Source organism: Chrysemys picta, chromosome 2 (assembly GCF_011386835.1).
Source record: "Chrysemys picta bellii isolate R12L10 chromosome 2, ASM1138683v2, whole genome shotgun sequence".
NCBI classification, from domain to species: domain Eukaryota; kingdom Metazoa; phylum Chordata; order Testudines; family Emydidae; genus Chrysemys; species Chrysemys picta.
Genome location: NC_088792.1, coordinates 14,089,669 through 14,116,641, shown reverse-complemented (window position 1 = coordinate 14,116,641; position 26,973 = coordinate 14,089,669). Strand labels below are relative to the sequence as shown.

Genomic DNA, 26,973 nt, shown 5'->3' with positions numbered 1-26,973 from the left:
CAGGGAAAATTTAAAAAATAAGAATGTTTTTGACCAGACCTACAGCCTAGTCTGAGTGCTTGGGCCAGCTGGGCAGGCGCCATTTATTTCCACTCACATAATGCCACTTTTGAAGTAGCTTTTGAAGGCCTCGGACTCATGTCCCTCCACTTCTCGATGTTGCACTGGGCTTCCCCCAAGCATGTCATCCATCTGCGTGACGTAGAAGGCTGCAGCGCCCTGTTCATCCTGAGTTGAGTCCTTCCCGATCCAATAGTGTAGGTCCGTGATGAAGCCGTTTGAGGTCTTCTTGTTCTTGGAAAGACAAAAGCGGCATAAAGAGGAGGTCAGGGTGAGAGTCGTTGCACTGGGAGGGTTCACACAGTGGAACCATGCAGATCTGCTTAGACCTGCAATCCAGGAACCAGGCCAGCTTGAAAGCATGATTGGCATCTTGTGAATAATACCTCTGGCAGAGGAGAACCGGTATAAACTAGAGAGCCGGCTCGCGGAGCCATTACTCAGGCAAAACTCCCCTGCAGGCAGTGAACGTTCCCCTGAGCAAGGGAAACAGGATTTACCCTTAATATTCTGCATGCGAAAACCTACCTGAGGTCAAGCTGTCCTTCTAGGGCCAAGCCCTGCACCACGGAAGCTCCTGGGAATTTTGCCAGTGATTTCAATGGGAGCAGGATTTGAGCCATAAAGAACGCCGGGAGGCCCTGATTCAGGAAAGCACTTAATGGGACTTAAACACATGCCTACCTTTTTAGCAAGTGCTTACTTGTTATGTCTCAGGTACATATATGGCCCCATTACCATAGTAACAGAGCGCCTCAAAATCTTCACTGTATTTGTTCTCAACACTCCTGCTAGGTAGGGAGGTTCTATTACCCCCAGTTCATGGAGGCACAGACTAAGCGACTTGCCTACATTCACACAGGAAACCTGTGGCAGAACAATGCCTTGATCCCAGGCTTCCCATGCCCCAGACTAACACTAACCACTAGACCCATCCTTTCCCAGATCAGGGCCTGAGTGCCACAACTAGTGAGCTGCCCTTACTCTCATGTTTGTTCCTACATGCGGTCAGAACCCTGCACAAAACGCTCACACAATGTGCATTGTGAGGATACAGTCTTCAATTACATGATCACACACTGTTTTTCCCACAGGATCCCCAGCTAATCGAGTACAAGGTGACAGACTGACCATTACAAGGGCATCTGTAAATCTGGCATTTCCCCCCTAATTTTTTGAGTGATTGATTTTGCAGCCTAAATAACATTCACTGAATGCAATTTTTTGTACACAATATAGATCATAAAAAGAAGAACAGGAGGACTTGTGGCACCTTAGAGACTAACAAATTTATTAGAGCATAAGCTTTCGTGGACTATAGCCCACTTCTTCGGATGCATATAGAATGGAACATATATTGAGGAGATATATATACACACATACAGAGAGCATAAACAGGTGGGAGTTGTCTTACCACCTCTGAGAGGCCAATTAATTAAGAGAAAAAAACTTTTGAAGTGATAATCAAGCTAGCCCAGCACAGACAGACAGTTAGATAACAAGTGTGAGAATACTTACAAGGGGAGATAGATTTCAATGTTTGTAATGGCCCAACCATTCCCAGTCCTTATTCAAACCGGAGTTGATTGTGTCTAGTTTGCATATCAATTCTAGCTCAGCAGTTTCTCGTTGGAGTCTGTTTTTGAAGTTTTTCTGTTGTAATATAGCCACCCGCAGGTCTGTCACTGAATGACCAGACAGGTTAAAGTGTTCTCCCACTGGTTTTTGAGTATTTTGATTCCTGATGTCAGATTTGTGTCCATTAATTCTTTTGCGTAGAGACTGTCCGGTTTGGCCAATGTACATGGCAGAGGGGCATTGCTGGCACATGATGGCATATATCACATTGGTAGATGTGCAGGTGAACGAGCCCCTGATGGTATGGCTGATGTGATTAGGTCCTATGATGATGTCACTGGAATAGATATGTGGACAGAGTTGACATCGGGGTTTGTTACAAGGATAGGTTCCTGGGTTAGTGGTTTTGTTCAGTGATGTGTGGTTGCTGGTGAGTATTTGCTTTAGGTTGGGGGGTTGTCTGTAAGCGAGGACAGGTCTGTCTCCCAAGATCTGTGAGAGTAAAGGATCATCTTTCAGGATAGGTTGTAGATCTCTGATGATGCGCTGGAGAGGTTTTAGTTGGGGGCTGAAGGTGACAGCTAGTGGTGTTCTGTTATTTTCTTTGTTGGGCCTGTCTTGTAGGAGGTGACTTCTGGGTACTCGTCTGGCTCTGTCAATCTGTTTTTTCACTTCAGCAGGTGGGTATTGTAGTTTTAAGAATGCTTGATAGAGATCTTGTAGGTGCTTGTCTCTATCCGAGGGATTGGAGCAAATGCGGTTATATCTTAGAGCTTGGCTGTAGACAATGGATCGTGTGGTGTGTCCTGGATGGAAGCTGGAGGCATGTAGGTAAGTGTAGCGGTCAGTAGGTTTCCGGTATAGGGTGGTATTTATGTGACCATCGCTTATTAGCACAGTAGTGTCCAGGAAATGGACCGCTTGTGTGGATTGATCTAGGCTGAGGTTGATGGTGGGATGGAAATTATTGAAATCATGGTGAAATTCCTCAAGGGCTTCTTTTCCATGGGTCCAGATGATGAAGATGTCATCAATGTAGCGCAAGTAGAGTAGGGGCGTTAGGGGACGAGAGCTAAGGAAGCGTTGTTCTAAGTCAGCCATAAAAATGTTGGCATATTGTGGGGCCATGCGGGTACCCATAGCAGTGCCGCTGACTTGAAGGTATATATTGTCCCCAAATGTGAAATAGTTGTGGGTGAGGACAAAATCACAAAGTTCAGCCACCAGGTTAGCTGTGATATTATCAGGGATACTGTTCCTGATAGCTTGTAGTCCATCTTTGTGTGGAATATTGGTGTAGAGGGCTTCTACGTCCATAGTGGCCAGGATGGTGTTTTCTGGAAGATCACCGATGGATTGTAGTTTCCTCAGGAAGTCAGTGGTGTCTCGAAGATAGCTGGGAGTGCTGGTAGCGTAGGGTCTGAGGAGAGAGTCTACATAACCAGACAAGCCTGATGTTAGGGTGCCAATGCCTGAGATGATGGGGCGTCCAGGATATCCAGGTTTATGGATCTTGGGTAGCAAATAGAATACCCCTGGTCGGGGTTCTAGGCATGTGTCTGTACAGATTTGTTCCTGTGCTTTGTCAGGGAGTTTTTTTAGCAGATGGTGTAGTTTCTGCCATGTACATTGGCCAAACCGGACAGTCTCTACGCAAAAGAATTAATGGACACAAATCTGACATCAGGAATCAAAATACTCAAAAACCAGTGGGAGAACACTTTAACCTGTCTGGTCATTCAGTGACAGACCTGCGGGTGGCTATATTACAACAGAAAAACTTCAAAAACAGACTCCAACGAGAAACTGCTGAGCTAGAATTGATATGCAAACTAGACACAATCAACTCCGGTTTGAATAAGGACTGGGAATGGTTGGGCCATTACAAACATTGAAATCTATCTCCCCTTGTAAGTATTCTCACACTTGTTATCTAACTGTCTGTCTGTGCTGGGCTAGCTTGATTATCACTTTAAAAGTTTTTTTCTCTTAATTAATTGGCCTCTCAGAGGTGGTAAGACAACTCCCACCTGTTTATGCTCTCTGTATGTGTGTATATATATCTCCTCAATATATGTTCCATTCTATATGCATCCGAAGAAGTGGGCTATAGTCCACGAAAGCTTATGCTCTAATAAATTTGTTAGTCTCTAAGGTGCCACAAGTCCTCCTGTTCTTCTTTTTGCGGATACAGACTAACACGGCTGCTACTCTGAAACCTTTCAATATAGATCATAGGGCTCGATGTCTCTGCAGAAGAGAAGAGTGAAGGGGGATTTGATAGCAGCCTTCAACGACCTGAAGGGGGGTTCCAAAGAGGATGGAGCTCGGCTGTGCTCAGTGGTGGCAGATGACCGAACAAGGAGCAATGGTCTGAAGTTGCAGTGGGGGAGGTCCAACCCTAATCTTCTATGCTTCTATACACACATAATGTTTTCACCCCTCAGCCAAAAGGCCGAGAATACACACAATGAATACAAAGTGACTACAAATGGTGTGTGAAACCCTGCTGACTCTCAAACACAGGTCTAGCTCCATGTGCATTTGAGGTCGATACACCTCCCATTGTGATTCCTATTGTGTGAAGCCAAATAGCCTAAAGAGAAAAGGCAAGCCCTCTGAAGGCAGGTGTTTTGTGAATGGTGCTGGGCATTTCTCATCACCTATAATGATAAACTCCATCATCCACTGTGAAGGAAAACTAATAGAGACTCATTTTATAAAATGGTTTGAGACTAAATTCTGTTTATCTGTTTTGTTCTGTGGAAAGCACTCAGATAACGTTGGTGAGCACCGGTTTAAGAGCCCAAGCAGAGAAGAACTTGATTTCTTTCGATATAGCTGCTTAATGTGCAATGAAATCACTCCATGTAATGTGCAATCCTGCAAGCAGCTCAGAGCCTCATTGCTCTAGAGACAATCCGTACCTAAACAGTCCGCGACCTCCATACGTCAACGGGGAGCACGTTCGGGGATCGATTTATCGCGTCTAGACGTGACGTGATAAATCGATCCCCGATAGATCGATTGCTACCCGCCGATCTGGCGGGTAGTGAAGACATACCCTTAGTCTACTGGCCGTGTGTATGTCTATACTCCAATTAAAAACCTGCGGCTGGCCTGTGCCAGCTGACTCGGGCTTGTGGGGCTCAGGCTAAGGGGCTGTTTAATTGCAGTGTAGACATTCGGGCCTATGCTGGAGCCCCGGCTCTAGGACCCTGCGAGGGAAGAGGGTCCCAAAAGTCTGTATCATTAAACAGCCCCTTAGCCTGAATCACCTGGCATGGGCCAGCCACGAGTGTCTCACTGCAGTGTAGACAAACTCTTCAGCACAACCCCACCTTTCCTCCCTCGCCCTGTCTAAGGGTTAAGTTCTGTCATCACCTCCTCACGCAGAATTTCCATTCAAGTCAATGGCAGCTGGGGGCTTTCATTTCCAAGCACACACAGCTGTGCCCGAGACTCAGCCAACCTTGCTGTTTGCTTTCATAAAGCATCTGCTTGAGAAATATGACTAGCTGTAGGGCACGGCAGGCCTTCCCTTTTGTTAAAGATCCCCAGGGTGCCACCCTATGAGTCACTGAGCAGCAGGCAGGCTATATTCAGGCAATGCCTGGCCTGGAAAGTGAAGCATGTCCCAGCATGAACAAGCCGATTCTTCTAATGCTGGAGTGACAAACACTCCTCCCCTGAATAAACCCCGGCTTAGTCCATGGGCAGCTGTATCAGCCTGATGGGTGGGAAGAAGAGACCCATTTGAGTCCACCTCCAGCCCTGTATAAACCAAAGGAATAATTCTGCTTCCCCTCCATAAGGAAGGCAGGGCAGGATTTGGGGGTAACACAGCTCTGCCTGAGCTCCCCATATACCAGCGCAATGTGGGCAGGACTTGGCAGAGAAGGGGTGGGTCTATGTCCCACTGACCATGCGGGTCTACCAGCAATTCCCCAGTCTGGAGGGTGGAAGACCTGAGCTGCAGGGGCTCTGGAGGAAGGGGAGAATTTACACCCCCACCCACCCGCTTTAGGAAGTGTGATAAGGCCATCGAAGATGCTTTCGGCCCTTTGCAATGGTCACTGGGGAGCACTGCTCCGAACAGCTGCCAAATGGAAAAGTGAACCCAAGCAGGCCTCTGAACCAGGGGCGCTAGAACAATGTGTAGAGAGGAGGGTGCTGAGAGAATTGAACCAAACTGTAAAGCCTGTGTATGATGGAAACCACTTCAAGCCAGGGGGTGCAGCAGCACCCCCAGCTCCCCTAGTTCCAGCGCCAATGCTCTGAACCTGGAACGACCTATGCAAATGAAGAAGAGTTGGGGAGATATTAAAGAAGCCCCAATACAGCACATTCTCCTGGAAAATCACCCTGGGAACGCACGCCACCTCTGCTGCTGCAAGCCAGCTGCTCAGCCTCGGTTCTCAGACGTGCCTCAGCCTTTGGGGTAGCCTGGGTCAAATCGCAAGTGAGCCTGGCTCAAGTTCTGAGTGAACTCGTGAGCTCTCCTGACCCCCCCTTCCAGTTTTCTTACCACTACACAATACTGCGGTTACAGCACAGGACAGGGTGCAGAAGACGTAGCTTCTATTCCCAGCTCTGCTACTGACTGAGTGTGTGACCCCGGGCAAGTCACTAAGGCCAAACTTTTGCAAAAACCACCAGTGATTTTGGCTGCCTGAATTTCTAGGAGCCCAACTTGAGACACCTTAGAGGGGCCCGATTCTCAAAAAAAGGGCTGATCACCTGACCCCTGAAAACCAGGTCCATTTTAAGGTACTCAAAACTCGGCACCCTTGGCACACCCAAAATCCAGTTAGTCAGTTTTCAAACTATAGGCCTTCACCTTAGCGCTCCCTGGAGGGAATAGTCTGTAGGAGCACGGAGTATGAGGGTTCTTTTCAAGAGGACAGAACAGAGATGATTGCCTCTTTCATGCATTTCCCCCCATTGTTGCTTCTCTGGCCTTTCCTATACTGAATATGCAACTTCCGGCGTTAAAATCAGGCTGTTGCTGGGATGGCAAATAAGTTATGTTTTACCATGGTGCTGCTGGACCCAGGCAAAGTAGTGACTTGAGCTCCAGTCCAAGGGAGGTTAATGAAATAGTGCAGAGCATTTCCAAACATACTGACATCTGCTTGGCTTACTTACATATAATATGATGTAACAGTCTCCTTCGAAAAAGCCCCCATATGCCTTTTCTGGAATGGGAACCATTTTCATTTTCTGCAAGAAATCGGAGAAAGCAACAGTAAAAAAAAATGCATGGACAAGATACAGCAGTGAGTTTGCTAGGGTAACAAATGGGGCATCACCCTTCTCCTCTGTATATTACCATAATTTGCCATTGACTTCAGTGGAGCCAGGCACTAAGCACCCAAGAGTCTTGCTCCCAGAGCCATCATGTCTTTCTGCTGTTTACGGTCTGTGCCATTGAGTTCACCTTTGCAGAAAGGCCATATTACAACTAAACTGCTGGAAAGTCAGACTCCAGCACTTTCTAACCCCAGCCACCTACCCACACACCCCAGCAGGTCAAACATAATTCTTTGATGCTTCCAGACCAGCTGTTGTGCTCCAGACACAGGCTGGGTAAACCACGTGACAACAAAACACCTTTTAAAAATATTAGGCTCTAAGATTTTGCATAGTGCTAGCAACAGGTGCTGGGGATTCTATTCACAGCATGTCTCTAATGTGCAGAGCAAGCCAAAGGACTTCAGCTCTGAACTGGAGGGTGAGAGGTCTCTATGACTCACGCCTTGGCCTCTGTTTCTAAGTTCTTACACAGCACCCATCGCTATACGATCAGTGAGCAACTGCTGAAGTGTCCAACTAATGCGTTAGGTCCCCTAGCTGGGAAAATCCATCCCTAAATTTTCCAAGGATTAATAAAGATGGACTGCTAACAACTCCGTTTTAGCTGAAGCCCAGAAGTACAAGCTGAATTCTCCCTCTATGATTTAATGGACCTTTAAAATAGATCTATCTGTTTTGAGCCTCTGTTGAAGTACACCGCTTCCCTTTGGGGGCAGCGTGGTCTCGTGGGATGAGTGCTAGACAGGTATTTGGGACACCTGGGTTCTATTCCCGACTGTGCCCCTGAGTTGCTGTTGCTAAGTCGTTTAGCGCAAGGACTGTCTTATTATCTGTTTGTCCAGTGCTTAGCCCAGGGAGGCATCTGGGGAATGAATAAATAACAAAGCAATCCAATGCTCAGTATAGGACTCATCTTATCTATGATTATCAGCAGAGGTAAAAGTCTCCTACTGCTTCAAGCCTGGGCCAAATCCCATGTGATTGAACAGGCTTTGATTCAGGCCCTTAGTCCTTTAAATCATAGAATACCAGGGTTGGAAGGGACCTCAGGAGGTCATCTTGTCCAACCCCCTGCTCACAGCAGGACCAATCCCAAGACAGATTTTTACCCCACTTCCCTAAATGTTCCCCTCAAGGATTGAACTCATAACCCTGGGTTTAGCAGGCCAATGCGCAAACCACTGAGCTATCCTCAAGTGACAAAGCCTCATACTTTTACTGCTGAAAGACTTGAGTTCAAACCCTGCTGTTGGCCTGAGCAGCATCAAGGCTCACCTTTACCAGAGGATTCGACTGCTGCATTTGACCTCTTAGGCCAGCGACAGCTCAGAATGGAGCATTCCTGGCACCTACCCTAGCTAACACTGAAGAGACAGCGGGCTTCATAGAGGCAGAGAACTAGCGTTTGAAAGGTCAGTAAGCCACACGCCGAGAGCCCCGTCGTGTTCCCTCACTCAGATGAGCAGAGAACAGGCAGAATAGATTTCTGGGCTCCATTTGTATTTGCATGGAGTTTTCCAGTTCACTTCAAACAAGAATATGAAACCGGGCAAACTCACTGGGCTGAAATTCAGACCAATGATGTGTGGTTTATGACTCACTCGCTATTTATAGAGCACAGTCCTGGGCTAGTTTGATTTCTGTGTGCTATGGGTGTAGGCAGACATTGACTGCGTACTCTGTACATACTGCACACTATGTACACAAGGGCATATTACTGTAATTTCCCAGGCAAATGTTCTGGTTTGGTTTGTTCCATATCAGGCCTTTTATTAACACAGTGCTAGACAATCAAGAGGGGACTGAAACTCAAGTTAGAAAGAAGGCACACATTTTTACAACTGCGAGGGTGATTCACCCTTAGACCAGGCTACCAAGGTTTCTCCATCTCTTGGAGTCTTCACAGCAAGACTGGATGTCCTTCTGGAAGAGTTTAGCCAAACACAAGTTACTGGGGTCAGTGCAGGAGTCACTGGGTGAAACTCTATGGCCTGTAGACAAGTTGACGCAACATACGGGGTTGCTTCTGGTCTTAAGATCTATGAATCAATGAACCACACGGGGTTCAAAACAACGATCAACGAGTAGGGGCGGCAGGTTTGTATAATTTTTGGTGATGCCCAAAACGGGTCCAAGTCTGCCCCCCCCCACACCTGCCTAAGGCTCTGGGAGGGAGTTTGGGTGCGGGAGGGGGTTTGGGGTGTGGGCTCTGGGCTGGGGCAGAGAGTTGGGGTGGAGGAGGGGGTGCAGGCTCTGGGAGGGAGTTTGGGTGCGGGAGGGGGTTTGGGGTGTGGGCTCTGGGCTGGGGCAGGGGGTTGGGGTGGAGGAGGGGGTGCAGGGTGTGGGCTCTGGGAGGGAGTTTGGGTGTAGGAGGAGTGAAGGGTCAAGCTCTGGGAGGGAGTTTGGGTGCGGATTGGGGTGAAGGAGGGGGTGCAGGCTCTGGGAGGGAGTTTGGGTGCGGGGGTGGTTTGAGGTGTGGGCTCTGGACTGGGGCAGGGGGTTGGGGTGGAGAAGGGGGTGCAGGGTGTGGGCTCTAGGAGGGAGTTTGGGTGCAGGAGGCGTGCGGGTTCTAGGAGGGAGTTCGGGTGCGGGAGGGGGTTTGGGGTGCGGGCTCTGGGGTGGAGGAGGGGGTGCAGGGTGTGAGCTCTGGGAAGGAGTTTGGGTGTGGGGTGCTGGCTGGGGCAGGGGTGCAGGTTCTAGGAGGGAGTTTGGGTGCTGGGTGCAGGCTCTTGGCTGGGGCAGGGGGTTGGGGTGCAGGAGGGAGTGCGGGGGCAGGCTCTGGGAGGGAGTTTGGATGTGGGGTGCGGGCTGGGGCGGGGCTTATCTCGGGCAGCTCTTGAAAATGACCCGCACACTGCTTTGGCAGTGACTCCGGCAGAGGGGCTGGGGGGTCTCCATGTGTTGCTGCCTGCAGGCACCACCCCTGCAGCTCCCATTGGCTGCAGTCCCCAGGCAATGGGAGCTGCGGAGTCGGTGCTCAGGGCGGGGGCAGCGCATGGAAAAACCCGCCCTCCCCCTGGCCTGGAGGGATGTGCCGGCCGCTTCTGGGAGTGGCGCAGAGCGAGGGCGGACAGGAAGCCGCCTTAGCCCCACTGTGCTGCCGGTGGTGGCGGCTGGGGGCCCCCGGGGCCCTTTTAAATCACCCGGGGGCGGCAGGCGGGGCCGGGAGACACTCGGGGGAGATGCGCGGGCACGGCAGGCGGGGCTGGGGGTGAGACCCGGCCCTGAACATTGGTGGAGCCGGGCCCCTGGGCCCTGAATATTCCTGGAGCATGGGCACCCCGGTACCATATAACTGGCCGCCCCGTCAACGAGCATCTGAAAGGTGAGAGTAACGTATTCAGGGCAGTAACAAGTGTGTCTAACGAGAAGGAATGGAATGAAGTTCAGAAAGGAAGGACTGGGGTGAACACCAGGAGAAAGGGCCTGACAATGTGAGCCACTACGTATTCCATGTGGAAATGGTGGAGACCTCATTGCTTGGGACATTTTAAAGCCAAATGAATGAATAACTAGTAACTGCACTGTAGGGAGGGGGGCGCGGTGGTTGGACTGGATGACGTCATAGGCATTTCCATCTCTGATTTCTCTGATCTAGATCTCTCCTGCTCACAGTACGTAGCCTGGGAACTACGATCGTACTAAGGGTGGGGATGGGCGAGGCAGCGGAGGGATCAGTGCGTGCACATACTTCAGAGTGTTAGTTACACCTCCTGCTCCAAGCTGCCTCTTGAACCTCACAGCTCTGTGCCAGGGTGATCTGAGGGTCAAGGCAAGAGTCGATAGCTTCCAGCATTTGCCTGGGAACGTTTGAGTCAGTGGACAGCCCTGGCCTACTTTCAGTTTTGGTGGTGGGAGAGGGGGTTTAACAAGCAGCTTTGGTGGGCACTACAAGCTTGAGAACCCCTTCCAACATTACTTTTACACACACACACACACACACACACACACACACACACACTCTCTCTCTCTCATGGCTATGCTGAGCTGCAGCTCACAGCAGTTCAAGCCGTGCATTTTTCTGGTGGCCCAACTGGTTTCCCCTCATACCAGCGTGTCCCTGGGGAACAGACTTGCTTTTAATGACAGCTCCCCTGGAAAGTGGCGCAATGCCACGTGCACAAACAGGGAAAGGCAATGACTCTCCATCATTCCCAATGGCAACATCTTCACCAAGCAGGTCTCACTGCACAGTCCCTGCCAGCGAGAGTCACACGACAGTCTCTGCTCAGGTCCTTGGGCTCTGCTCTCTAAGCCTCGGGCGGGGCTCCTGTTTGGGGCACGCTCAGCAGCAGGCGGCCAACTGTGGAACACCCTTCTGGGGAAAACAGGCTGAGTCAGGCACTAGCCACGGCCACCTCTTTGGTCAGGACTCTCCGCCAGCTGCAGCATCTCCCTAGCACCTGTCTTACCGTCACGGCTGGCAACAGGCCGTCGGGACCAGTGCTAAACCACTAGTGCAGACAGGGCTTAGGCATATCTACAGTCACATCAGTGCTGCTGTGAAGAATAGTATCTGCTCTGGATAGTCTTGTGGTCTCTGAAGAGCTGGGCTCAGTCGTTGACTCTGCCACTGACTCACTGCGGGACCTTGGGTAAGTCACTTAAATCATCTATTTCTCAGCTGTGATGTGGGAATAGTAACGCTTCCTTTCTCCCAATCTTGGTCTTGTCTATTTAGATTGAAAGCTGTACAAGGCGGGGCCTGTCTGTTACAGTGTGTACGTGCAGCACCTAGTGCAGTGGAGTCTCTGGATGCTCCTGTAATAAAGTATCAACTTTAGTCCCACAACATTCCTGTTTCCTAAGTCAGTATTATCTCTATTTTACAGATGGGGAAACTGAGGCCAAGAGCCGTTGCACGAGTCGCTGAACGTTACACACAGAGTGGGATAAAGCTGGGAATAGAATTTGGGTCTCCTGATTCCTAGTCTTCCTTCGTCTTTAACTACAAGACCATCTTTCCTCTCTCACCTAAGTAATCTTCACAACATCTCTTTCTTGTAAAATGCCCCCAGACCCTCCCCCCCCAGTCTGCGAAGGATGCGCTCCTCTCACCGTACCTCTATGGTCCATATCTGCAGCCCCGGCTTTCTCTCGATAGTGGGGAGGCCCGTGTCAGTCTCCGTCATTCTGCTGGTTGAACTGAAGGGGAGAAAGACGAAGTGTACAATAACTATCCAGTTTGGTAAAACTCCAAGCCAAGTGGCAGCGAGGCTCCTAGAACGTGGATTCACCCATAAGAACAAAATTCACTGCAGACTTTTGCTGGCTTTAGCCATTCGAACAACAGACCATGGCTCTGATTCCCCATGACCTTGCACCTTGTGGTGTCATTTCAAATGAGGATAGATAAAATGCTGCCCCACACTCTGATTTGGCCCCATGTTACACACACTGAACAGGGCCAAAGGGTCAAACAAGATGCCAAGCACGACATGAGCCGGGGATCGTACCCACAAAAGCACAACGAGGAGTTTGGAGCAGAACGTTGGCCCGTTATGCTTCTTAGCATGTATTGTACGGTGGGGCAGATGGGAGCTTCTGCTGTGTGCAAAACCCAGGAATCCCCCTCACACCCATTCTGCACTAACTCAACCTTCTTTTATGTGAGTAAAACAAACAGGCGATTCCCAGGCGACAGACAGGGTAACTTTCAAAGCTATGGGACCTGATCGTCAATGGGTGTAACTCGCCACAGCTCTATAGAATCCAATGGCGCTACACCAATTTACATCTGGTAAGGATCTGGCCCAAAGCTTGGACGGTAGGTTGGTGAGGCACAGATCCAAAGGGGGATAAATACCAATGGGGGCTGTGGTTCTCTTTAGGACAAAAAATAGCTCCAAGTCTTGCACTCTTATGATTATGTCCATGTATCAAACCTCTTTCATTCCAGAGGCTCCCCAGTGTATAGACCAGGGGTCGGCAACCTTTCGGAAGTGGTGTACCGAGTCTTCATTTATTCACTCTAATTTAAGGTTTCGTGTGCCAGTCATACATTTTAACAGTTTTAGAAGGTCTCTTTCTATAAGTCTATAATATAGAACTAAACTATTGTTGGATGTAAAGTAAATAAGGTTTTTAAAATGTTTAAGAAGCTTCATTTAAAATTAAATTAAAATGCAGAGCCCCCCGGACCAGTGGCCAGGACCAGGCAGTGAGAGTGCCACTGAAAATCAGCTCACATGCCACCTTTGGCACGTGTGCCGCAGGTTGCCTACCCCGGTATAGACAGATGATTCACTTAATCCATCAGTGACATGCAGCCACCTCTGGGGTCTGACCCAACAGCTAATCAACCACTCACAACACTACAGAACAGCTTAAGCAGGAAGCCAACAGGGATACAAGAGCCAGTAGACACTGCAGGGGGAAGTTAGAATGCAATTTAGCCAGGGTACTGGGGCTAACCCCCCATTTATTTCAAGTAATACCTGAACTGGTACATTGTAACAAACCCAGACACCTGGGAGCTTTATTGTCATCACCATTGTTGTTCAGAACATCCTGGCAGCAGGAGGCAGAGAACGTAGATCCTCCTGCTCTGTAAGCACAGGCTACTACCACTTGAGTTAAAGCAAACTGTGTGGTATCAGTATAAGATCTATGACATGCAGGTGACCAGTTCTCAGTCTCTCCAGCAGATGGCAGTAGAATGCACATGCACCAGCCAGTTCATTACTGTCTTTACAATCTTTTGGGACAAATTCTCCCCTCTGTTAAGTTACTGGAGTTGAACAGGAGTAACGCAGGATACAATGTGGCTCACTGACTCTCTCTTTTCATTCATATGCGAAAGCACTGTGATGGTATCATTCTCCGACTCCCAAATTGTGTTTGCTTATAACAGTTAACTATTATATTAGTTTAAAAAAAATACCTTGATTGCGTTTTATTCTCTGCCTACCTTCCTGCCGAATGAAAGGCCTGCCTTGACTACAGCCAGCCAGTTCTGCCCCTTGGGTGTTTCCTGGTCTTTTGTTAAACTGCATGTATTATATATCAGAGCACAGAATATTGTTGTTGGATCTGAATTTGGCAGAGCATCAAATGTTTTCCATCATAGGCCACAGAGCTCACAGCAGAACTCAGGTGTTTGGACAATATTCCCTTCTCTTTAGTAAAAGACTTTGCTCAAAAGATGTCAGGTGTCATCTGAGCTCGGATAATCAGCTTGAACTAGCATCCAAAAGCTCAGATGCTTATTAAAAACTATAATCCAAATCTCTGGTTTAAAACAGGGATTCTTAACCTTTACCACACCAAGAACCTCCCTTCCTAAACTGAGCTCCTCTATGATTCCCGGCTCCCAGCCCCTATTAAGACCAGAGCAGACACAACCCCCTGGTCTAGAAACTGTGATGAGATAGCAATCTTACTGAGGGTCAGCTGTTTTCATGAGATTTCAAGTATATTTCTGCTTGTTGCCAGGCTTGAAATACCATGAAAACAACCTTCTGTCCTGGGGCTTGTCTTCACTAGCAATTTAACGTGAGTTGTAGCGAGTGTTCCCATTAACTCAACCCCCTGTTCAGACACAAAAGCCAGTTGCTCGTGTCTTGGCTATGCCACAAGCAGGAAGTGTGGAAACATTTATAAAGCTCTAGACTTTCTAGTGTTTCCCAAACTTGGGACGCTGCTTGTGCAGGGAAAGCCCCTGGCAGGCCGGGCTGGTTTGTTTACCTGCCGCGTCTGCAGGTCTGTCCGATCGCGGCTCCCAATGGCCGTGGTTCGCTGCTCCAAGCCAATGGGAGCTGCTGGAAGTGGCGGCCAGTACGTCCCTCGGCCTGCGCCACTTCCAGCAGCTCCCATTGGCCTGGAGCAGCAAACCGTGGCACGCGCCGCTTCCAGCGGCTCCCATTGGCCTGGAGCAGTGAACCGCGGCCAGTGGGAGCCGCGATCGGCTGGACCTGATTGTGCGGGGGGGGGGGGGGGGGGGGGAGGGAGGATTAACACAGCTCCTAGCAACGAAAAACAGTAGGGGGTGATGACCCCTGAGATTGTAAACAGCTCCTGAGCCGTTCCACCCCCTGGGTGATTTGCATGAGTTTTGCAACCTAAGAAATGCAGAAAGGGCTTTTGGGGGCATAGAAAGGCTGAGTGTGGGGAGACTCGGGGGCTGCCTTTTCATTCAGCAAAGAGACAGGACCTTCTGTCCAAGGAAAGGCCTCCAGCCTGGAGGAAAGGGATGCTGGCCTACCACACTCCTGCTGGGGAGCATGGGCAATTTCTGGTCTGTGGAGTGAGCATGTCCACCCTTTTCGTGCTCTATGTTTTCTCCATATGCTGTTTTACCCTGACGAAATACGCTTCCTGAGAAAGACCTGCAGGGTAACTGGGAACGGCCAGCACACCGTTCATAGCCCTTGGAGAGAAAGCAATGCACAGGGACTGGTTACGAGGCAGACTGGCTTGCTGGGGACACCACAATGTATGGTAGGGGGCTGTGCAGCCTTAAAACCCCCCAGCAGACTGGAGTGTGACCTGGGTCCTTGCCCAGAGACAGGTGACGGCTGGAGGCTCTGACCAGACTGGACACTCCTGGCATGGACCATGGAGGAGGGATCCAGGCGCAGCTGTGACAGCTTCCTCACACGCATCTACAATCCGCACAGATGGGTTGTTTGTGTGAACACGTGTCCCGTAAATGCCACAGTGACAGTAGCAATGGCAGGACACAGGCGATACAGGTTGAAGAAATGGACTGGATGGAGAAGAGGGGATGGCCACCACAACCAGCTCCAGATTGCAAGGCAGGGGCTGGGAAGTTGAGCCACTCCCCCCTGAGCAGCGCCGGGACACCCACCAGCCAATAGCAGCTGTCCTTGGTCAACCCCAGCTCTTCTAAGAGGCACAGGGATCGTGCAAGCATTGAGGGACCGGCCATAAAAGGCAGAAGCAGAGAAGAGCAGGCCTCCCCCTGCTCCAGCCACCGAAAGCTTCAGCCACTTGGCCAAAAATCCTGTTTTAGCCTCGTTGTTCCACTGCCATTTGGCATAATGAGCGGCACTCACCACCCCACCTACATACCAACAACCCCTGCAGATCGTGGAGAATAAGTAAATTCAACAGAAAATTGCAGAACACTTCTGGGGGTGAGGCTGCAGACCCTGGAAACCTTAATGCTCCCTTGGCCACCGCCATGTTGGCCAACCCACGGGGGATTGCCTGGGCGACCTCCAGAACTAAAAGTCTGAGCGGCTACAGCTTTAGTTAAACAGCCCAAACTCCTTAGCTGTGGGCTGTAAAAACTGGTATCCTCCGCCGATCAGCACCGAGGGGGACCTGTAACGCACACATCTCAGTAGAGTACACTCCCATCATGCAACACCAGAACCGCAGCGGTACTCCTTGCTGTGTGTGTCAAATTCAGTGCCTCCATTGTGTGGGTGTGCAATTTTACTCCAGGAAGGAGCAGATGACTAACGCGTCAGGGTCACTCCCAAGAATGGTTAATAAATAACAGTTCAATGGACCTGCCAGCAGTCACTTTTTTCATTTTGGGATGCATATTACTTGGTAAAAATATAGATTCAGTCTCAAATCCTGGCACATTCTCCGGGTTCATGGAAAGTTGGGGGAATGAAAAACCCAGAAAGGTATCCGGGCTTCATGTCAAACGCCAGAAGAACAGTCTGAATGGACGGCTACTTGGCTTTTCTGTATGCCAACAGCACTCTGACAATAAAAGCCCCAAACGAAATGACTCATGTGCTGTAAAAAGCCTTAGGAAACTATGACAGGGGTGTGCTTTCGGACAGGCTGTGCCAATTTGAAAGCTGGGATTATAGGTAATATTTGAGTTGGTATTGGATATTCTAGTCTTCGGCTGTTCAACTGCTTATGCCCTGTCTATGCTGGTTGGGCCTATCCTACAAACACCTATATACGTTAGGCACCTGAGCACGCCTATTGAAATCAGAACACACCTGTGCTGATGTTTAGTGAACCAGCCCCAGCCCGCGAGCACACTGCTGTCCAGAAGCACCACCCACCCTCAAACCACCTTCTTTGCGCCTCATCTGGCTTTTTGCATGTCCCAGAAGGAGACAAAGCAGCCTGCAGTCCAAATGGAAATGTTCAGCACAAAGGGCCAACAACGGGTTTGTCTGCTTTGGTCAATGTCGACTCCTGACTTGAACAACCATTCTTCCCCGAGGCTTTTTTTTTTTTTTTTGCCCGAGCCCTTCAAAAAGCAGCAGATACACAAAATGGAGGATGGTTGACCGGGGTGGGAAAACAGAGGTACCTATATAATAGACACCTTTTGGGGACCTTATATCTTCTCCCACAGGCAATGCAAATACTCACACCAAAGCACATTGAACCTCAACATACTCCCAAACCACAGTGCGATGTGAAGATTAAAGCTGGGCAAATAGACGTGTTTTTTGGGGGTGGGGGAGGAGAGAAGGGGTGCTTTGCAGTATTTGCCAGTATAGCATTTGTTTGAATGAAAACTACAGATGATGGTATTTGCAACCCATTTTACTGGCTTCCCAAAAACACTCCTATAAGGACATCTTTGTACATAAGAATGTTTGAGGGAAAAGGTCACAGTTGGAAGTGTTCGTACAGATTGACACTAGGCATGCTAATGCGGCCATCCCGAGAATCTGGAGGAGGTTGGGCGCCATCCTGTCAGAAAGCAGGAACCATACCACATGACTTGGGTGACCTCCCCCCCCCCGCCCATTGCACCAATAATGGGTTGTGAATACTTGTAGCAATAGCCCTGGCCAATAGCCTGTGATGGAGCCATTCTACAGGCTCAGAGATGTTGGCAGCCACTGTTCAGTAGTTTCAAAGAATGAACCAATGATTAACAGTCTGATCTAGTCTAGTCATGAGCAGACAAAGGGGCTCCAGGTGTCAAGTAACGAGTTTGCCCAGCTCTGGCAAGCAGTGACATTGTGTGGAGACACCATACCATTAAGCATCAGCACGTCCTGAAGCCAGCGAGGTAGAGCTCATGGTAGAGCACAGGCTGGAGCAAAGGTGGGATGAGATAGGGTTACCATATCTCATAAATAAAAAAAGAGGACCCTCCACGGGCCCTGGCCCCGCCCATTCCCCCACCCTAGCCCCGCCCCAACTCCACCCTAACTCCGCCCCCTCCTCCCTCCCACTCCCAGCCAGGGGGAAAGGGCTGCCCCAGCGCTACCGGCTTCAGGGTTTGCCGGGCAGCCCCCAGACCCCGCGCCCCCAGCCGGCGCTTCCCCAGTGCAGCTGGAGCCTGGGAGGGGAAGCAGGGTCTGGAGGCTGCCTGGCAAACCGTGAAGCCGGTAGCGCTCGGGCTTTGGGCAGCCCCTGCCTCTGGACCCTGCGCCCCCAGCCGGGCACTTCCCCTCCCGGGCTCTGGCGGCGCAGGGTCCGGAGGCACGGGGGCTGCCCGAAGCCGGTAGCTCTCGGGCAGCCCGGCTCTTAAACAGAGCCAAAGAGGAGCAGAGCCTCCAGCCGCGGCGGCCCTGCTCCTCCCCGACTCTTCAGCTCTGTTTAAGAGCCGGGCTGCCCTAGCGCTACCGGCTTCGGGCAGCCCCCGTGCCTCCGGACCCTGCGCCGCCGGAGCCCGGGAGGGGAAGTGCCCAGCTGGGGGCGCAGGGTCTGGAGGCATGGGGGCTGCCCGAAGCCGGTAGCGCTCGGGCAGCCCGGCTCTTAAACAGAGCCGAAGAGTCGGGGAGGAGCAGAACCGCCATTTTCCCAGACATGTTCGGCTTTTTGGCAATTCCCCCCGGACGGGGGTTTGAGTGCCGAAAAGCCGGACATGTCCGGGAAAAAGAGGACGTATGGTAACCCTAGATGAGAGCACTAGTGACAAGAAGAGAAGCAGCTGATCCTCTCCTCCTCTCTGCACCCTAGGGAAGGAGGCAGAGAGCCCACACTCTCCTTGGTCGAAAAGAACAGGAGTACTTGTGGCACCTTAGAGACTAACAAATTTATTAGAGCATAAGCTTTCGTGGACTACAGCCCACTTCTTCGGCTGTAGTCCACGAAAGCTTATGCTCTAATAAATTTGTTAGTCTCTAAGGTGCCACAAGTACTCCTGTTCTTTTTGCGGATACAGACTAACACGGCGACTACTCTGAAACCTCTCCTTGGTCGGGGGTTCCTCCCCATGGCCACCCATGCTCCCAGGGCATCCTAGGCCCTTCTGCAGGCGGTGACATGGGCTCTCCTGATGTCAAAGCAGACAGAAGCAGCAGACGAAGCTGGGGTATGTTCAGAACAGGGACACATTTTTCTCTAGGCCTGAGAGCCACTGGCAAGAACACCTTTAAGAATCTGCCTTGTGCAAACTCTGTGTCAACATTTGCACTGGTGTGAGGACTCTCCAGGCCTTTTGCTGGGTGCATTGTTTTCAAATGCACAGAGAGATGAAGATTGACTTAACCTCTAATAAGGGTAGGGTAGCTGCCCCTTTGCCGGCTTCTAATGAAGAGATTATTGATTCAGTAACAGGATACAGATCAGTCCCAGGGGAGCAGCAAACACGCAGATGAATAAAGCTGCCAATTTATCATGAACATATTTTTCCTTTTCTCGATTCCTTGTAATATATGGAGCTATACCTATCTCATAGAACTGGAAGGGACCCCGAAAGGTCATTGTGTCTAGCCCCCTGCCTTCACTAGCAGGACCAAATACTGATTTTGCTCCAGATCCCTAAGTGGCCCCCCTCAAGGATTGAACTTATAACCCTGGGTTTAGCAGGCCAATGCTCAAACCACTGAGCTATTCCTCCCCCTACTCTGCTGTAACGAACCGGTTTCTGCCTAAGTACCCTAACTGAATCTGGAGGCAGAACTACATGGCACATTACAGACTGGAAAAGTCACCCAAGTTATGCAGCAAGGAACACGACTGGATTCTTTTTAACTCCACTTCCTTGGAAGCCGTTCTGGTTAGAATCATTTCCAGCAGGGTCTTAGCAGAGCCGCAGCGCGCGCAGCCTAGAGGAAAAGACTGTATCCCTCGACCACCTTGGTGAGATGTATTTGTATATATGGTTACTGAGCCGAACGGCCAAAGGTTATTGTCACCCAGGGCTGAGCCATTAGGGAGTGCAGTGGGTGGGAGGGAGGAAGAGAGCAAGTGCTTCCTGCTCACCGTGAATATACTGAGCCTCCTTCAGAAGCTCAAGCACACGGAATCTAGACAAAGCGTTTGGCACCTGGCCACAGAGCCTAGTCCCTCTAAAACAAGGCATCACGGTCACAGTCAAAATAGAGGGCCTGATTTTTCAGCCCCTGCCAATCTCATTGCCTTCCCCTGGAGCTGCGTGCAGTGGCCCCGCTGAAGATCAGGCTGTTAAAAGAGAGCAGGTGAAATATTCCCACTAGAAGCAAGGCTGGGAAAAGGATTTCGAGTTACCCGAGCATAACGTCCTACAAGGCGTCTTCAAAAGGAAATGAGCCAAGTAACAAATAGGCAATAGCCAAGCTCTTTGCAGGCTGTATAAGATTTAACTTCATTTCTTTTATGCCGCTGGGGTTCTGCATTAAAATTAAATGCCATTTTGTACCACACAGATTTCTGCTCTGGGGTTCCCCCTTCTAAACCATTCGAGGCCCGATTTTCAAAAGTGGCTTTTAATTTGGGGCTCCTCGAGGTGGGGGCCCAATTTCGGCACCCAGCTTTTAGCTGTGGGTGTCTAGACAGAAAGCACCTAAATGGGTGGCCTGATTGTTAGAGATACCGAGCAGTCACAGCGCCGGATTGCTCGGTTCCTCTGGGTGCCTAAATATCGACCTAGGTAGTTATCGTACCCCCGTGAATAACGACCATCCTCAAGTCTGCTCCCTTGATTTCACACAGCGGGCTGCAAGGACTGGGCCCATGCTGTTAGCTTTCAAATGGCAAACCGAGAGATTAATGTTTATTCCACCTCTCGAACTTAGCTCGGAATGAGTTAACCAGACATTCCAGAGGCGAGGGCAGGCAGTTCTATAGGGCTGCCCCTTTTCTCGCTGAAGAGCTGGTGCATGGCTGAGGTCACAGGTGAAACGAGCTGGGACACTTGTGTTGAAATTTCCACCCGGCTCGTGACAGGGGTCCGTCTCCGGCCGGGAGTCGCAGTATTAGTCAGGACTCAGGTGCATGGCCGTCGCTGCGGAGGGAAGCTCGCCCTTTGTCTGGTTACCATACCCTTGGATGCAGCGTGGTCACACACAGAACGCAAGTAGAAGCACGAATGGTGAAAGATAAGCAGCCGCCGACCAACCCGATCCAACTTCCGCTCCTTCCAGTCGCTTTCATGCGGCATGGGGAGGGATCTAAGCTCTGAGGTCCCCGAAACAGAGCCAGACTTCAAGGTGATCTTCCCTTGGCAAAATATTACCAGCACCCTGCAGAGGCACAGTCAGTGCCAGCCGTGTGGTACACGTTTATCCTGTGGTCTCTGACCATGATGTAGGGAACATCCAGAGAGCTGCTGGCAACGGTGTCACCCCTCACCAATGCATATATCCTATTACTAACTGGGAGCTCTCTGTAAGCCATTGGCAGCATGTGGTACATATATTGCACCCCTCCGTGCCATATCCACAGAGGACATGAGTTTGCTACAGCTCTCAGCGCATGGATTTAATCCTTTAGCTCAAAGCACAGAGTCTCCTGCCCTTAGCTCTGGGACTCCTGCATGCAACAGGTGGGGACAGTCGTTACACCTGCGTCTCTGCTCTCCTGGAGCCTGGTCCACCAGTGCAGAGCGCGCCACTCGCCTCCATTACAGCAGCTGAGTTGTTATGGTCGTAGGTGCCGAGCTGGGGTGACAGCAACACCCTTTGCTGATTCAATGGCATGGCTTGCACGAGGCAAGAAGTGGGTGCAGAAGGCCTGGCCACGGCCCCTCCCCTCCTCCGATACTAACCAGTGAAGTTGAATGAGCACAAGGGGGGTGGAATAAGTTAACCCTCACAGAGGGATGGAGTCAGTGATGCTCCACCCAGAGCGAAGGGAGCAGGGAAGGAATGGGTCCTCCCTGAGGCAGCTGCACCTAGGAGCTCCAGTCACGTTGTTCTCGTTCGCGGTGGGGAGCAATTTATACTTTGCCCCTTACCCTGGGCTCAGCCTAGTGACCCAGTCTAGCCCATAAAGGTTGAGGTGTCTGAAACAGCCTGCCACCAGTGCAGGTTTACAGGCAATGTCCAGTTTGGGCCCAATGACAGCAAGGGGGTATTTTGTTTCACCCTGTACCTTGCAGGCCGAGCAGACCCAGTATCCTGTCCAAACACACGACTCTGCCCAAAAGGCTCCTGCCTGTGCATCGGCAGGACCGCAACACTGGGCGATGCAGAGAAGGAGCGTCTGGTCCAGGAGGACAGGATTAGCCCCCCACACACCAGTATTATTTCACCACCCACTGGAATGCAGCCACCTCTGGGGCTGAACATGGCAGCTGTTCCCCTGAAGTCCGCAGCACAATATAAGAATTTAGGAGAGGAAATGAAGATTCACGATGGAAAAAGTCAGCCTCCACCAACAGCTCCTGCATTGTACTACGCACCGTGTAGCACACATTGCCTGGCAAAGACTGAATTTTAATGTTGATGCGTGTGCGTGCACCCATGGTTAAAATAGGATAGATACACTCACAGCTATCGCTATATGCCTGTACGTAGGGTGACCAGATGTCCCATTTTTAAAGGGATGGTTCCGTTTTTTTTGGGACTTTTTCTTATTTATGCACCTATTAGCCCCCACTCCCTGTCCCGTTTTCTCACAGTTGCTATCTGCTCACCCTACCTGTACGCATCTTATTTAAATGCTGATGAAACCTTTACAACACACATTCCCTACTGGGAGGTAGCTATAGATATCTAATGTCTAACTAACATAGCTCCATAGAATCCAGCTTCTAGGGAGGCATGTCTTGTATTATGTCTGGCTGCTTTCGTAAGAGCGGTTTTAAACACAGAAGAGCCAGAAGCCTAGACTTCGTGCTCATGACATGCCAGAGGAGCATTTCTAGGTTGGGGGGGGTGGGGGGTTGAAGCTCGAAACAACACATTCCACAGTAAAGACCCAGGACGGATGGCACTCAAGCATACAATTTAGCATCCCCTATATATCAAATCTCTTTGAGGTGGGCAGAGAGCAGCAGAGAAGCTTGTTATTACAGACAAAGTGCTGAGCCAGGAGAACGAGAGTGAGCGTGGCCTTAGGAGAAAGAAGGGCAAAGAATCCCAGGAAGGGAAGTTGTTTTGAAGGCACTTGGCCTGAATAGTCCCGTACGGGCCAGGGAAGCAATCACATTGTTGTGTGCTGGAAACAAGACGTGCCTGTGAGCCGTGAAAATCACTGGTATGCATCTCCCATTTGCCATTAGCCCCATCTCCTCGGAGGGGTTATGGGAACCCACGGGATAGGGGGAAATGTGTTTTTGTGTGAGAGTATCAGGTATGGATTCCTCTGTGATTGAGGGTGATGGAAGAGTGTGTATGTGAGTGGCTGTACTTGAGTGGGTAGTCGGGTCGGGAAGGGGATGTGAAACCCTGGGATAAGAGACTCTCTCTAACTAGAATTGGGACCAAGCCATGAAGTTTGGATCCCAATATGGATCTGAATGTCCCTGAAAGCCAGATTCAATGTTCCAGTTTGGGCTTCATCTCTAATGACAATCCAGAGCACTAAGAAGATCACTGCAAACACTGATGCGCGAGGTATACACTGTGCTCATCTCTTGATGCGCTAACTCCCATAACCTGGGAGTGAGCGTTACCTTCCTGAGAGGGAGGAGTTTGCTGGGGCGAGGTGGCAGTGAGAGCCAGTAGAGAATCTATTAGGAAGCTGGCTATGATGCAACTGGGGGAACGCTCTGTGAGGAGATGAACACAGCAAGTTCTGCTGGGAAAATTAATGGATATTGAGAAGTCAGATTTTAGAGGGCTGCAAAATGTAATGGAGCAGTAGGACCAAATCTACATGACAATTACAGGTCCCCTGCTATTGTGTTTGCAGCATAAAGAAAAAGAGCCAAGCCACTTGCAACCTTCTGGCTTCGTTCCTTCCTCCACATGTAATGTTCTGTCTCATCAAGCACTACCTGAAAGTAGAGTTCTCCAAGGGCTTGTCTACACAGGAACACTCAGAAAAATGAATCCAAATACACTAAAGATGTGAATTTAAAGTGGATTGGTTAAACTGTATTAAACCCCCATGTGGACATTCTTATTCAGGCTAATTTGGTTTAGCTTTCAAAGTGAATTAAGCTAAAAATTTATTAATTCTGAATAAGAATGTCCACATGGGGGTTTAATGCAGATTAACCAATCCACACCTTAAATTCACACCTTTAGTTACTTTGGATTAATTTTTCTGAATATCCCCAAGTAGACAAACCCTAAGTTCCTGTACGTGATTACACAATAGCACCCCATTATGGGAACCTATTTATTGTAACACCCAATATGGCAGTTTATGACCTGGATGCTCCCTAGACTTGGTGAAAGCATGGCCCTCCCGCTTTGGTAGCAGATAAGACCTTAATCGTGTCCCTGAACTGTGGTAAAATTTAGGACTGTCCACTTCATTGGACAGGAAGCTTCGGAAGTATGGCTTGAACACGGACACAATTCAGCTCCATTGCACCCAATGGGAGCTGGGCCGGCAACACTGGCTAGGCCCCCACCACACAAGACACAGCCCCCATCAGGAACCAGCTGCATTTGAACCAGGCCACCCAATGTGGTTAAGGGCGCAGCACAGATGGATGTTTAGGTGACCAGTTCTCCGGATCCATGGAGTGAAAAGTGCTGCACTAGCAGGTCTGGAGACAGACACCCTCTCTCCACAGCACAGATATCACATGGGCAATAGCCACGCAACCTTCTTTTTACCACTGCTCCCTTCCTGCCTGGAACACTGCCTTCTTCTCTCCTCAGGTGCCTGCCTCAAAGCAAACCCGGTGGCTCTGCCTCAAAGCAAACCCGGTGGCTCTGCCTCAAAGCATGGCAGGAGGCCACCATTCCCATTTGGGAAGCCTTGGCAACAGTTGCCACAAAGTCCTTCTTAGCAAATAATGTCATGAGACCTGCATCACTGCTGGCGGGAGGGGGGGGAGGGGGGGAGGAAGGCAGCTTGTTTGTGCAAAGTCAAAACAGGCTCACCTGCCTTTGCCGAGTGCCAGCAGCAAGGCATGGAAATACAGGCAATGGTTTCTTGGTCTGGATTGGGCTCTCCGGCACCGCCCATGTTCTTTGAAAGCAAGAAGCATCCACCGTGCAGTGGATCCCAACTGGAAAGGCCTTGTAAAACCCCAAGTGAATGCTAGGAAGGCGGCTGCTCCTCCTAGCCGCAATCTACTGCCACATCCTTTGCAAGGTCTGAGCCACCTCTAGCTACTCTGTGTACCGAGTGCAGAGAGCTTCATCACTGTGTGGCTCCACTCCCAAAAGCGCAAGTTTGCTCCAGTTACCGTAGGGTTTGTTTGCATCTTTCGCCAGTATATTCCTTAAGGAATGCAAATCTCCCACAGATGCCAATTCACAGGGTTTCTCCTTCACATTATAAATTTCATGTCCCTAGGAGACGTGCCTAAGAAAAATACCAGCAAATAAGCCTGAAGCTAAACTCCATTACAAACCAATTTCTCCTTAGTGTAATTTGCCTCTTAAATGAACCGGGCGAACTTGGGAGGTAACCGAGTGCAAACAGATTACAAACAGCAGAGCCTTCGCTTGCTTTTAAGCAGCAAACTGCCTCGTATTCAGACTTTTAAACAGATCTATACTGATGAGGCCATGAGAATAGCGTTCTGTTGATCTAGACCATCCAGATCATTTTTTTTTTGTTTGCCCTCTGGTGTAACAATGGGACGAAAAATTCTACTTTTAAACAAATTCCCACTCAGCAGAAAGTCAAATGAGGGGTGTCAAACCTAAGAGTCAATTATGTGTTGCATGAAAGTAAAAGCAAGTCTGGGGCGATAACCAGCCTATTTTTCCTCGGAGCAGAGTTGCCGATAGGCAGATTTGCCAGATTCTCAGAACTCTGAGACGAAAGGTTTGTGTGTGCCTGAAAATCTCAGCCCAGAGCCTTCAGTTGGGTAACTGGCGCTACCCTGATTAACATCAGCTGAGGATCTGGCCTCATTTTTGTTTTAAAGACAACTGATAATACATTGACAGGGCTGTGTTCTGCCACGCAGTTGGAGTGCTCATGCAGCAGCTTCGGCATTTAGAAATGAAATGAAGAGGATTAAAAAAAAAAAGGAGCTTACCTTGCTATAAAGTGCGAGGTCTCCTCAAAGTCTCTGCCTTCCCAGCTACACCCACAAGCTGTGTTCTCCCCCCTTCGGCACGCTAGTGTCAGACACTTTTGTTTGCTGCTCCGCCACCTCTGTCAGCAGGGAAACTGCAGAAATCGGTAATTTAATACTGTACTTAACTACAGGGAACCTCCTCCTAAGAGATCACACCCATTCCCTTCAATGAGACTTGCTAAGAGACAGACCCAGGAAGCCACGTGCTTCTACCCAAGATTTTCCGGGCTCACGGTCAGGGCTCAGCAGACACTGGTTTTCTGTAATATCCATGTTACAAATTCAATGGGCATTAATGATTACAAGCTGCTTTGCTAGAGAGCTGTTTTGTTGGTATTTTATAGAGTGGGTGCAGGATTCTTTTCACTGGTTTATGGAGGCAGTGGAATGTAGTGATGTTTGGATGACCTGGTCACATGACAGAGCATCCAACAAGGCTGACCCGCTGTAAAATAACTTGCCAGGCCCCAACCCACTCAATTTCCCCATGTCCCAGCCACATCCCACCAGCCTGTAACTTCTCTCCTCAGTCCCTGGCACAAAAGCAGGGAATTGCTGGAGCTGATGGGAAGAAGCTCTGGCTGGCAACTTGTAGGCGGATCATTGAATAATTTAAATTGTAAACGCCGATGTCCAGGAACCATGCTCGGTCTCATCCATGCAAAGTCAAAGGTGCTGCTGGAGGTCAAGATTTAATATGATGGAAGGCAGCAGCATCCACTTAGCCTCTCTCTATCTTACTTCCCCATTTGTAA

The 26,973-nt window shown here is 49.9% G+C and overlaps 1 protein-coding gene across 1 annotated transcript in view; it reads right to left on the bottom strand.

Annotated features, from left to right (window-relative positions):
* The window catches only part of VILL (villin like), a 59,188-nt gene extending 32,679 nt beyond the window's left edge, over positions 1-26,509 (bottom strand). The window contains exons 1-4 of the mRNA XM_005297126.4: positions 26,177-26,509; positions 12,018-12,099; positions 6,787-6,861; positions 98-294 (exon numbers count right to left, since the gene is read on the bottom strand). Of these exons, the coding sequence (XP_005297183.1) occupies positions 98-294; positions 6,787-6,861; positions 12,018-12,086 (341 nt within the window). The 5' untranslated portion in view covers positions 12,087-12,099; positions 26,177-26,509. The remainder of the gene's footprint in view (positions 1-97; positions 295-6,786; positions 6,862-12,017; positions 12,100-26,176) is intronic.
* Between the last annotated feature and the right edge of the window lie 464 nt (positions 26,510-26,973).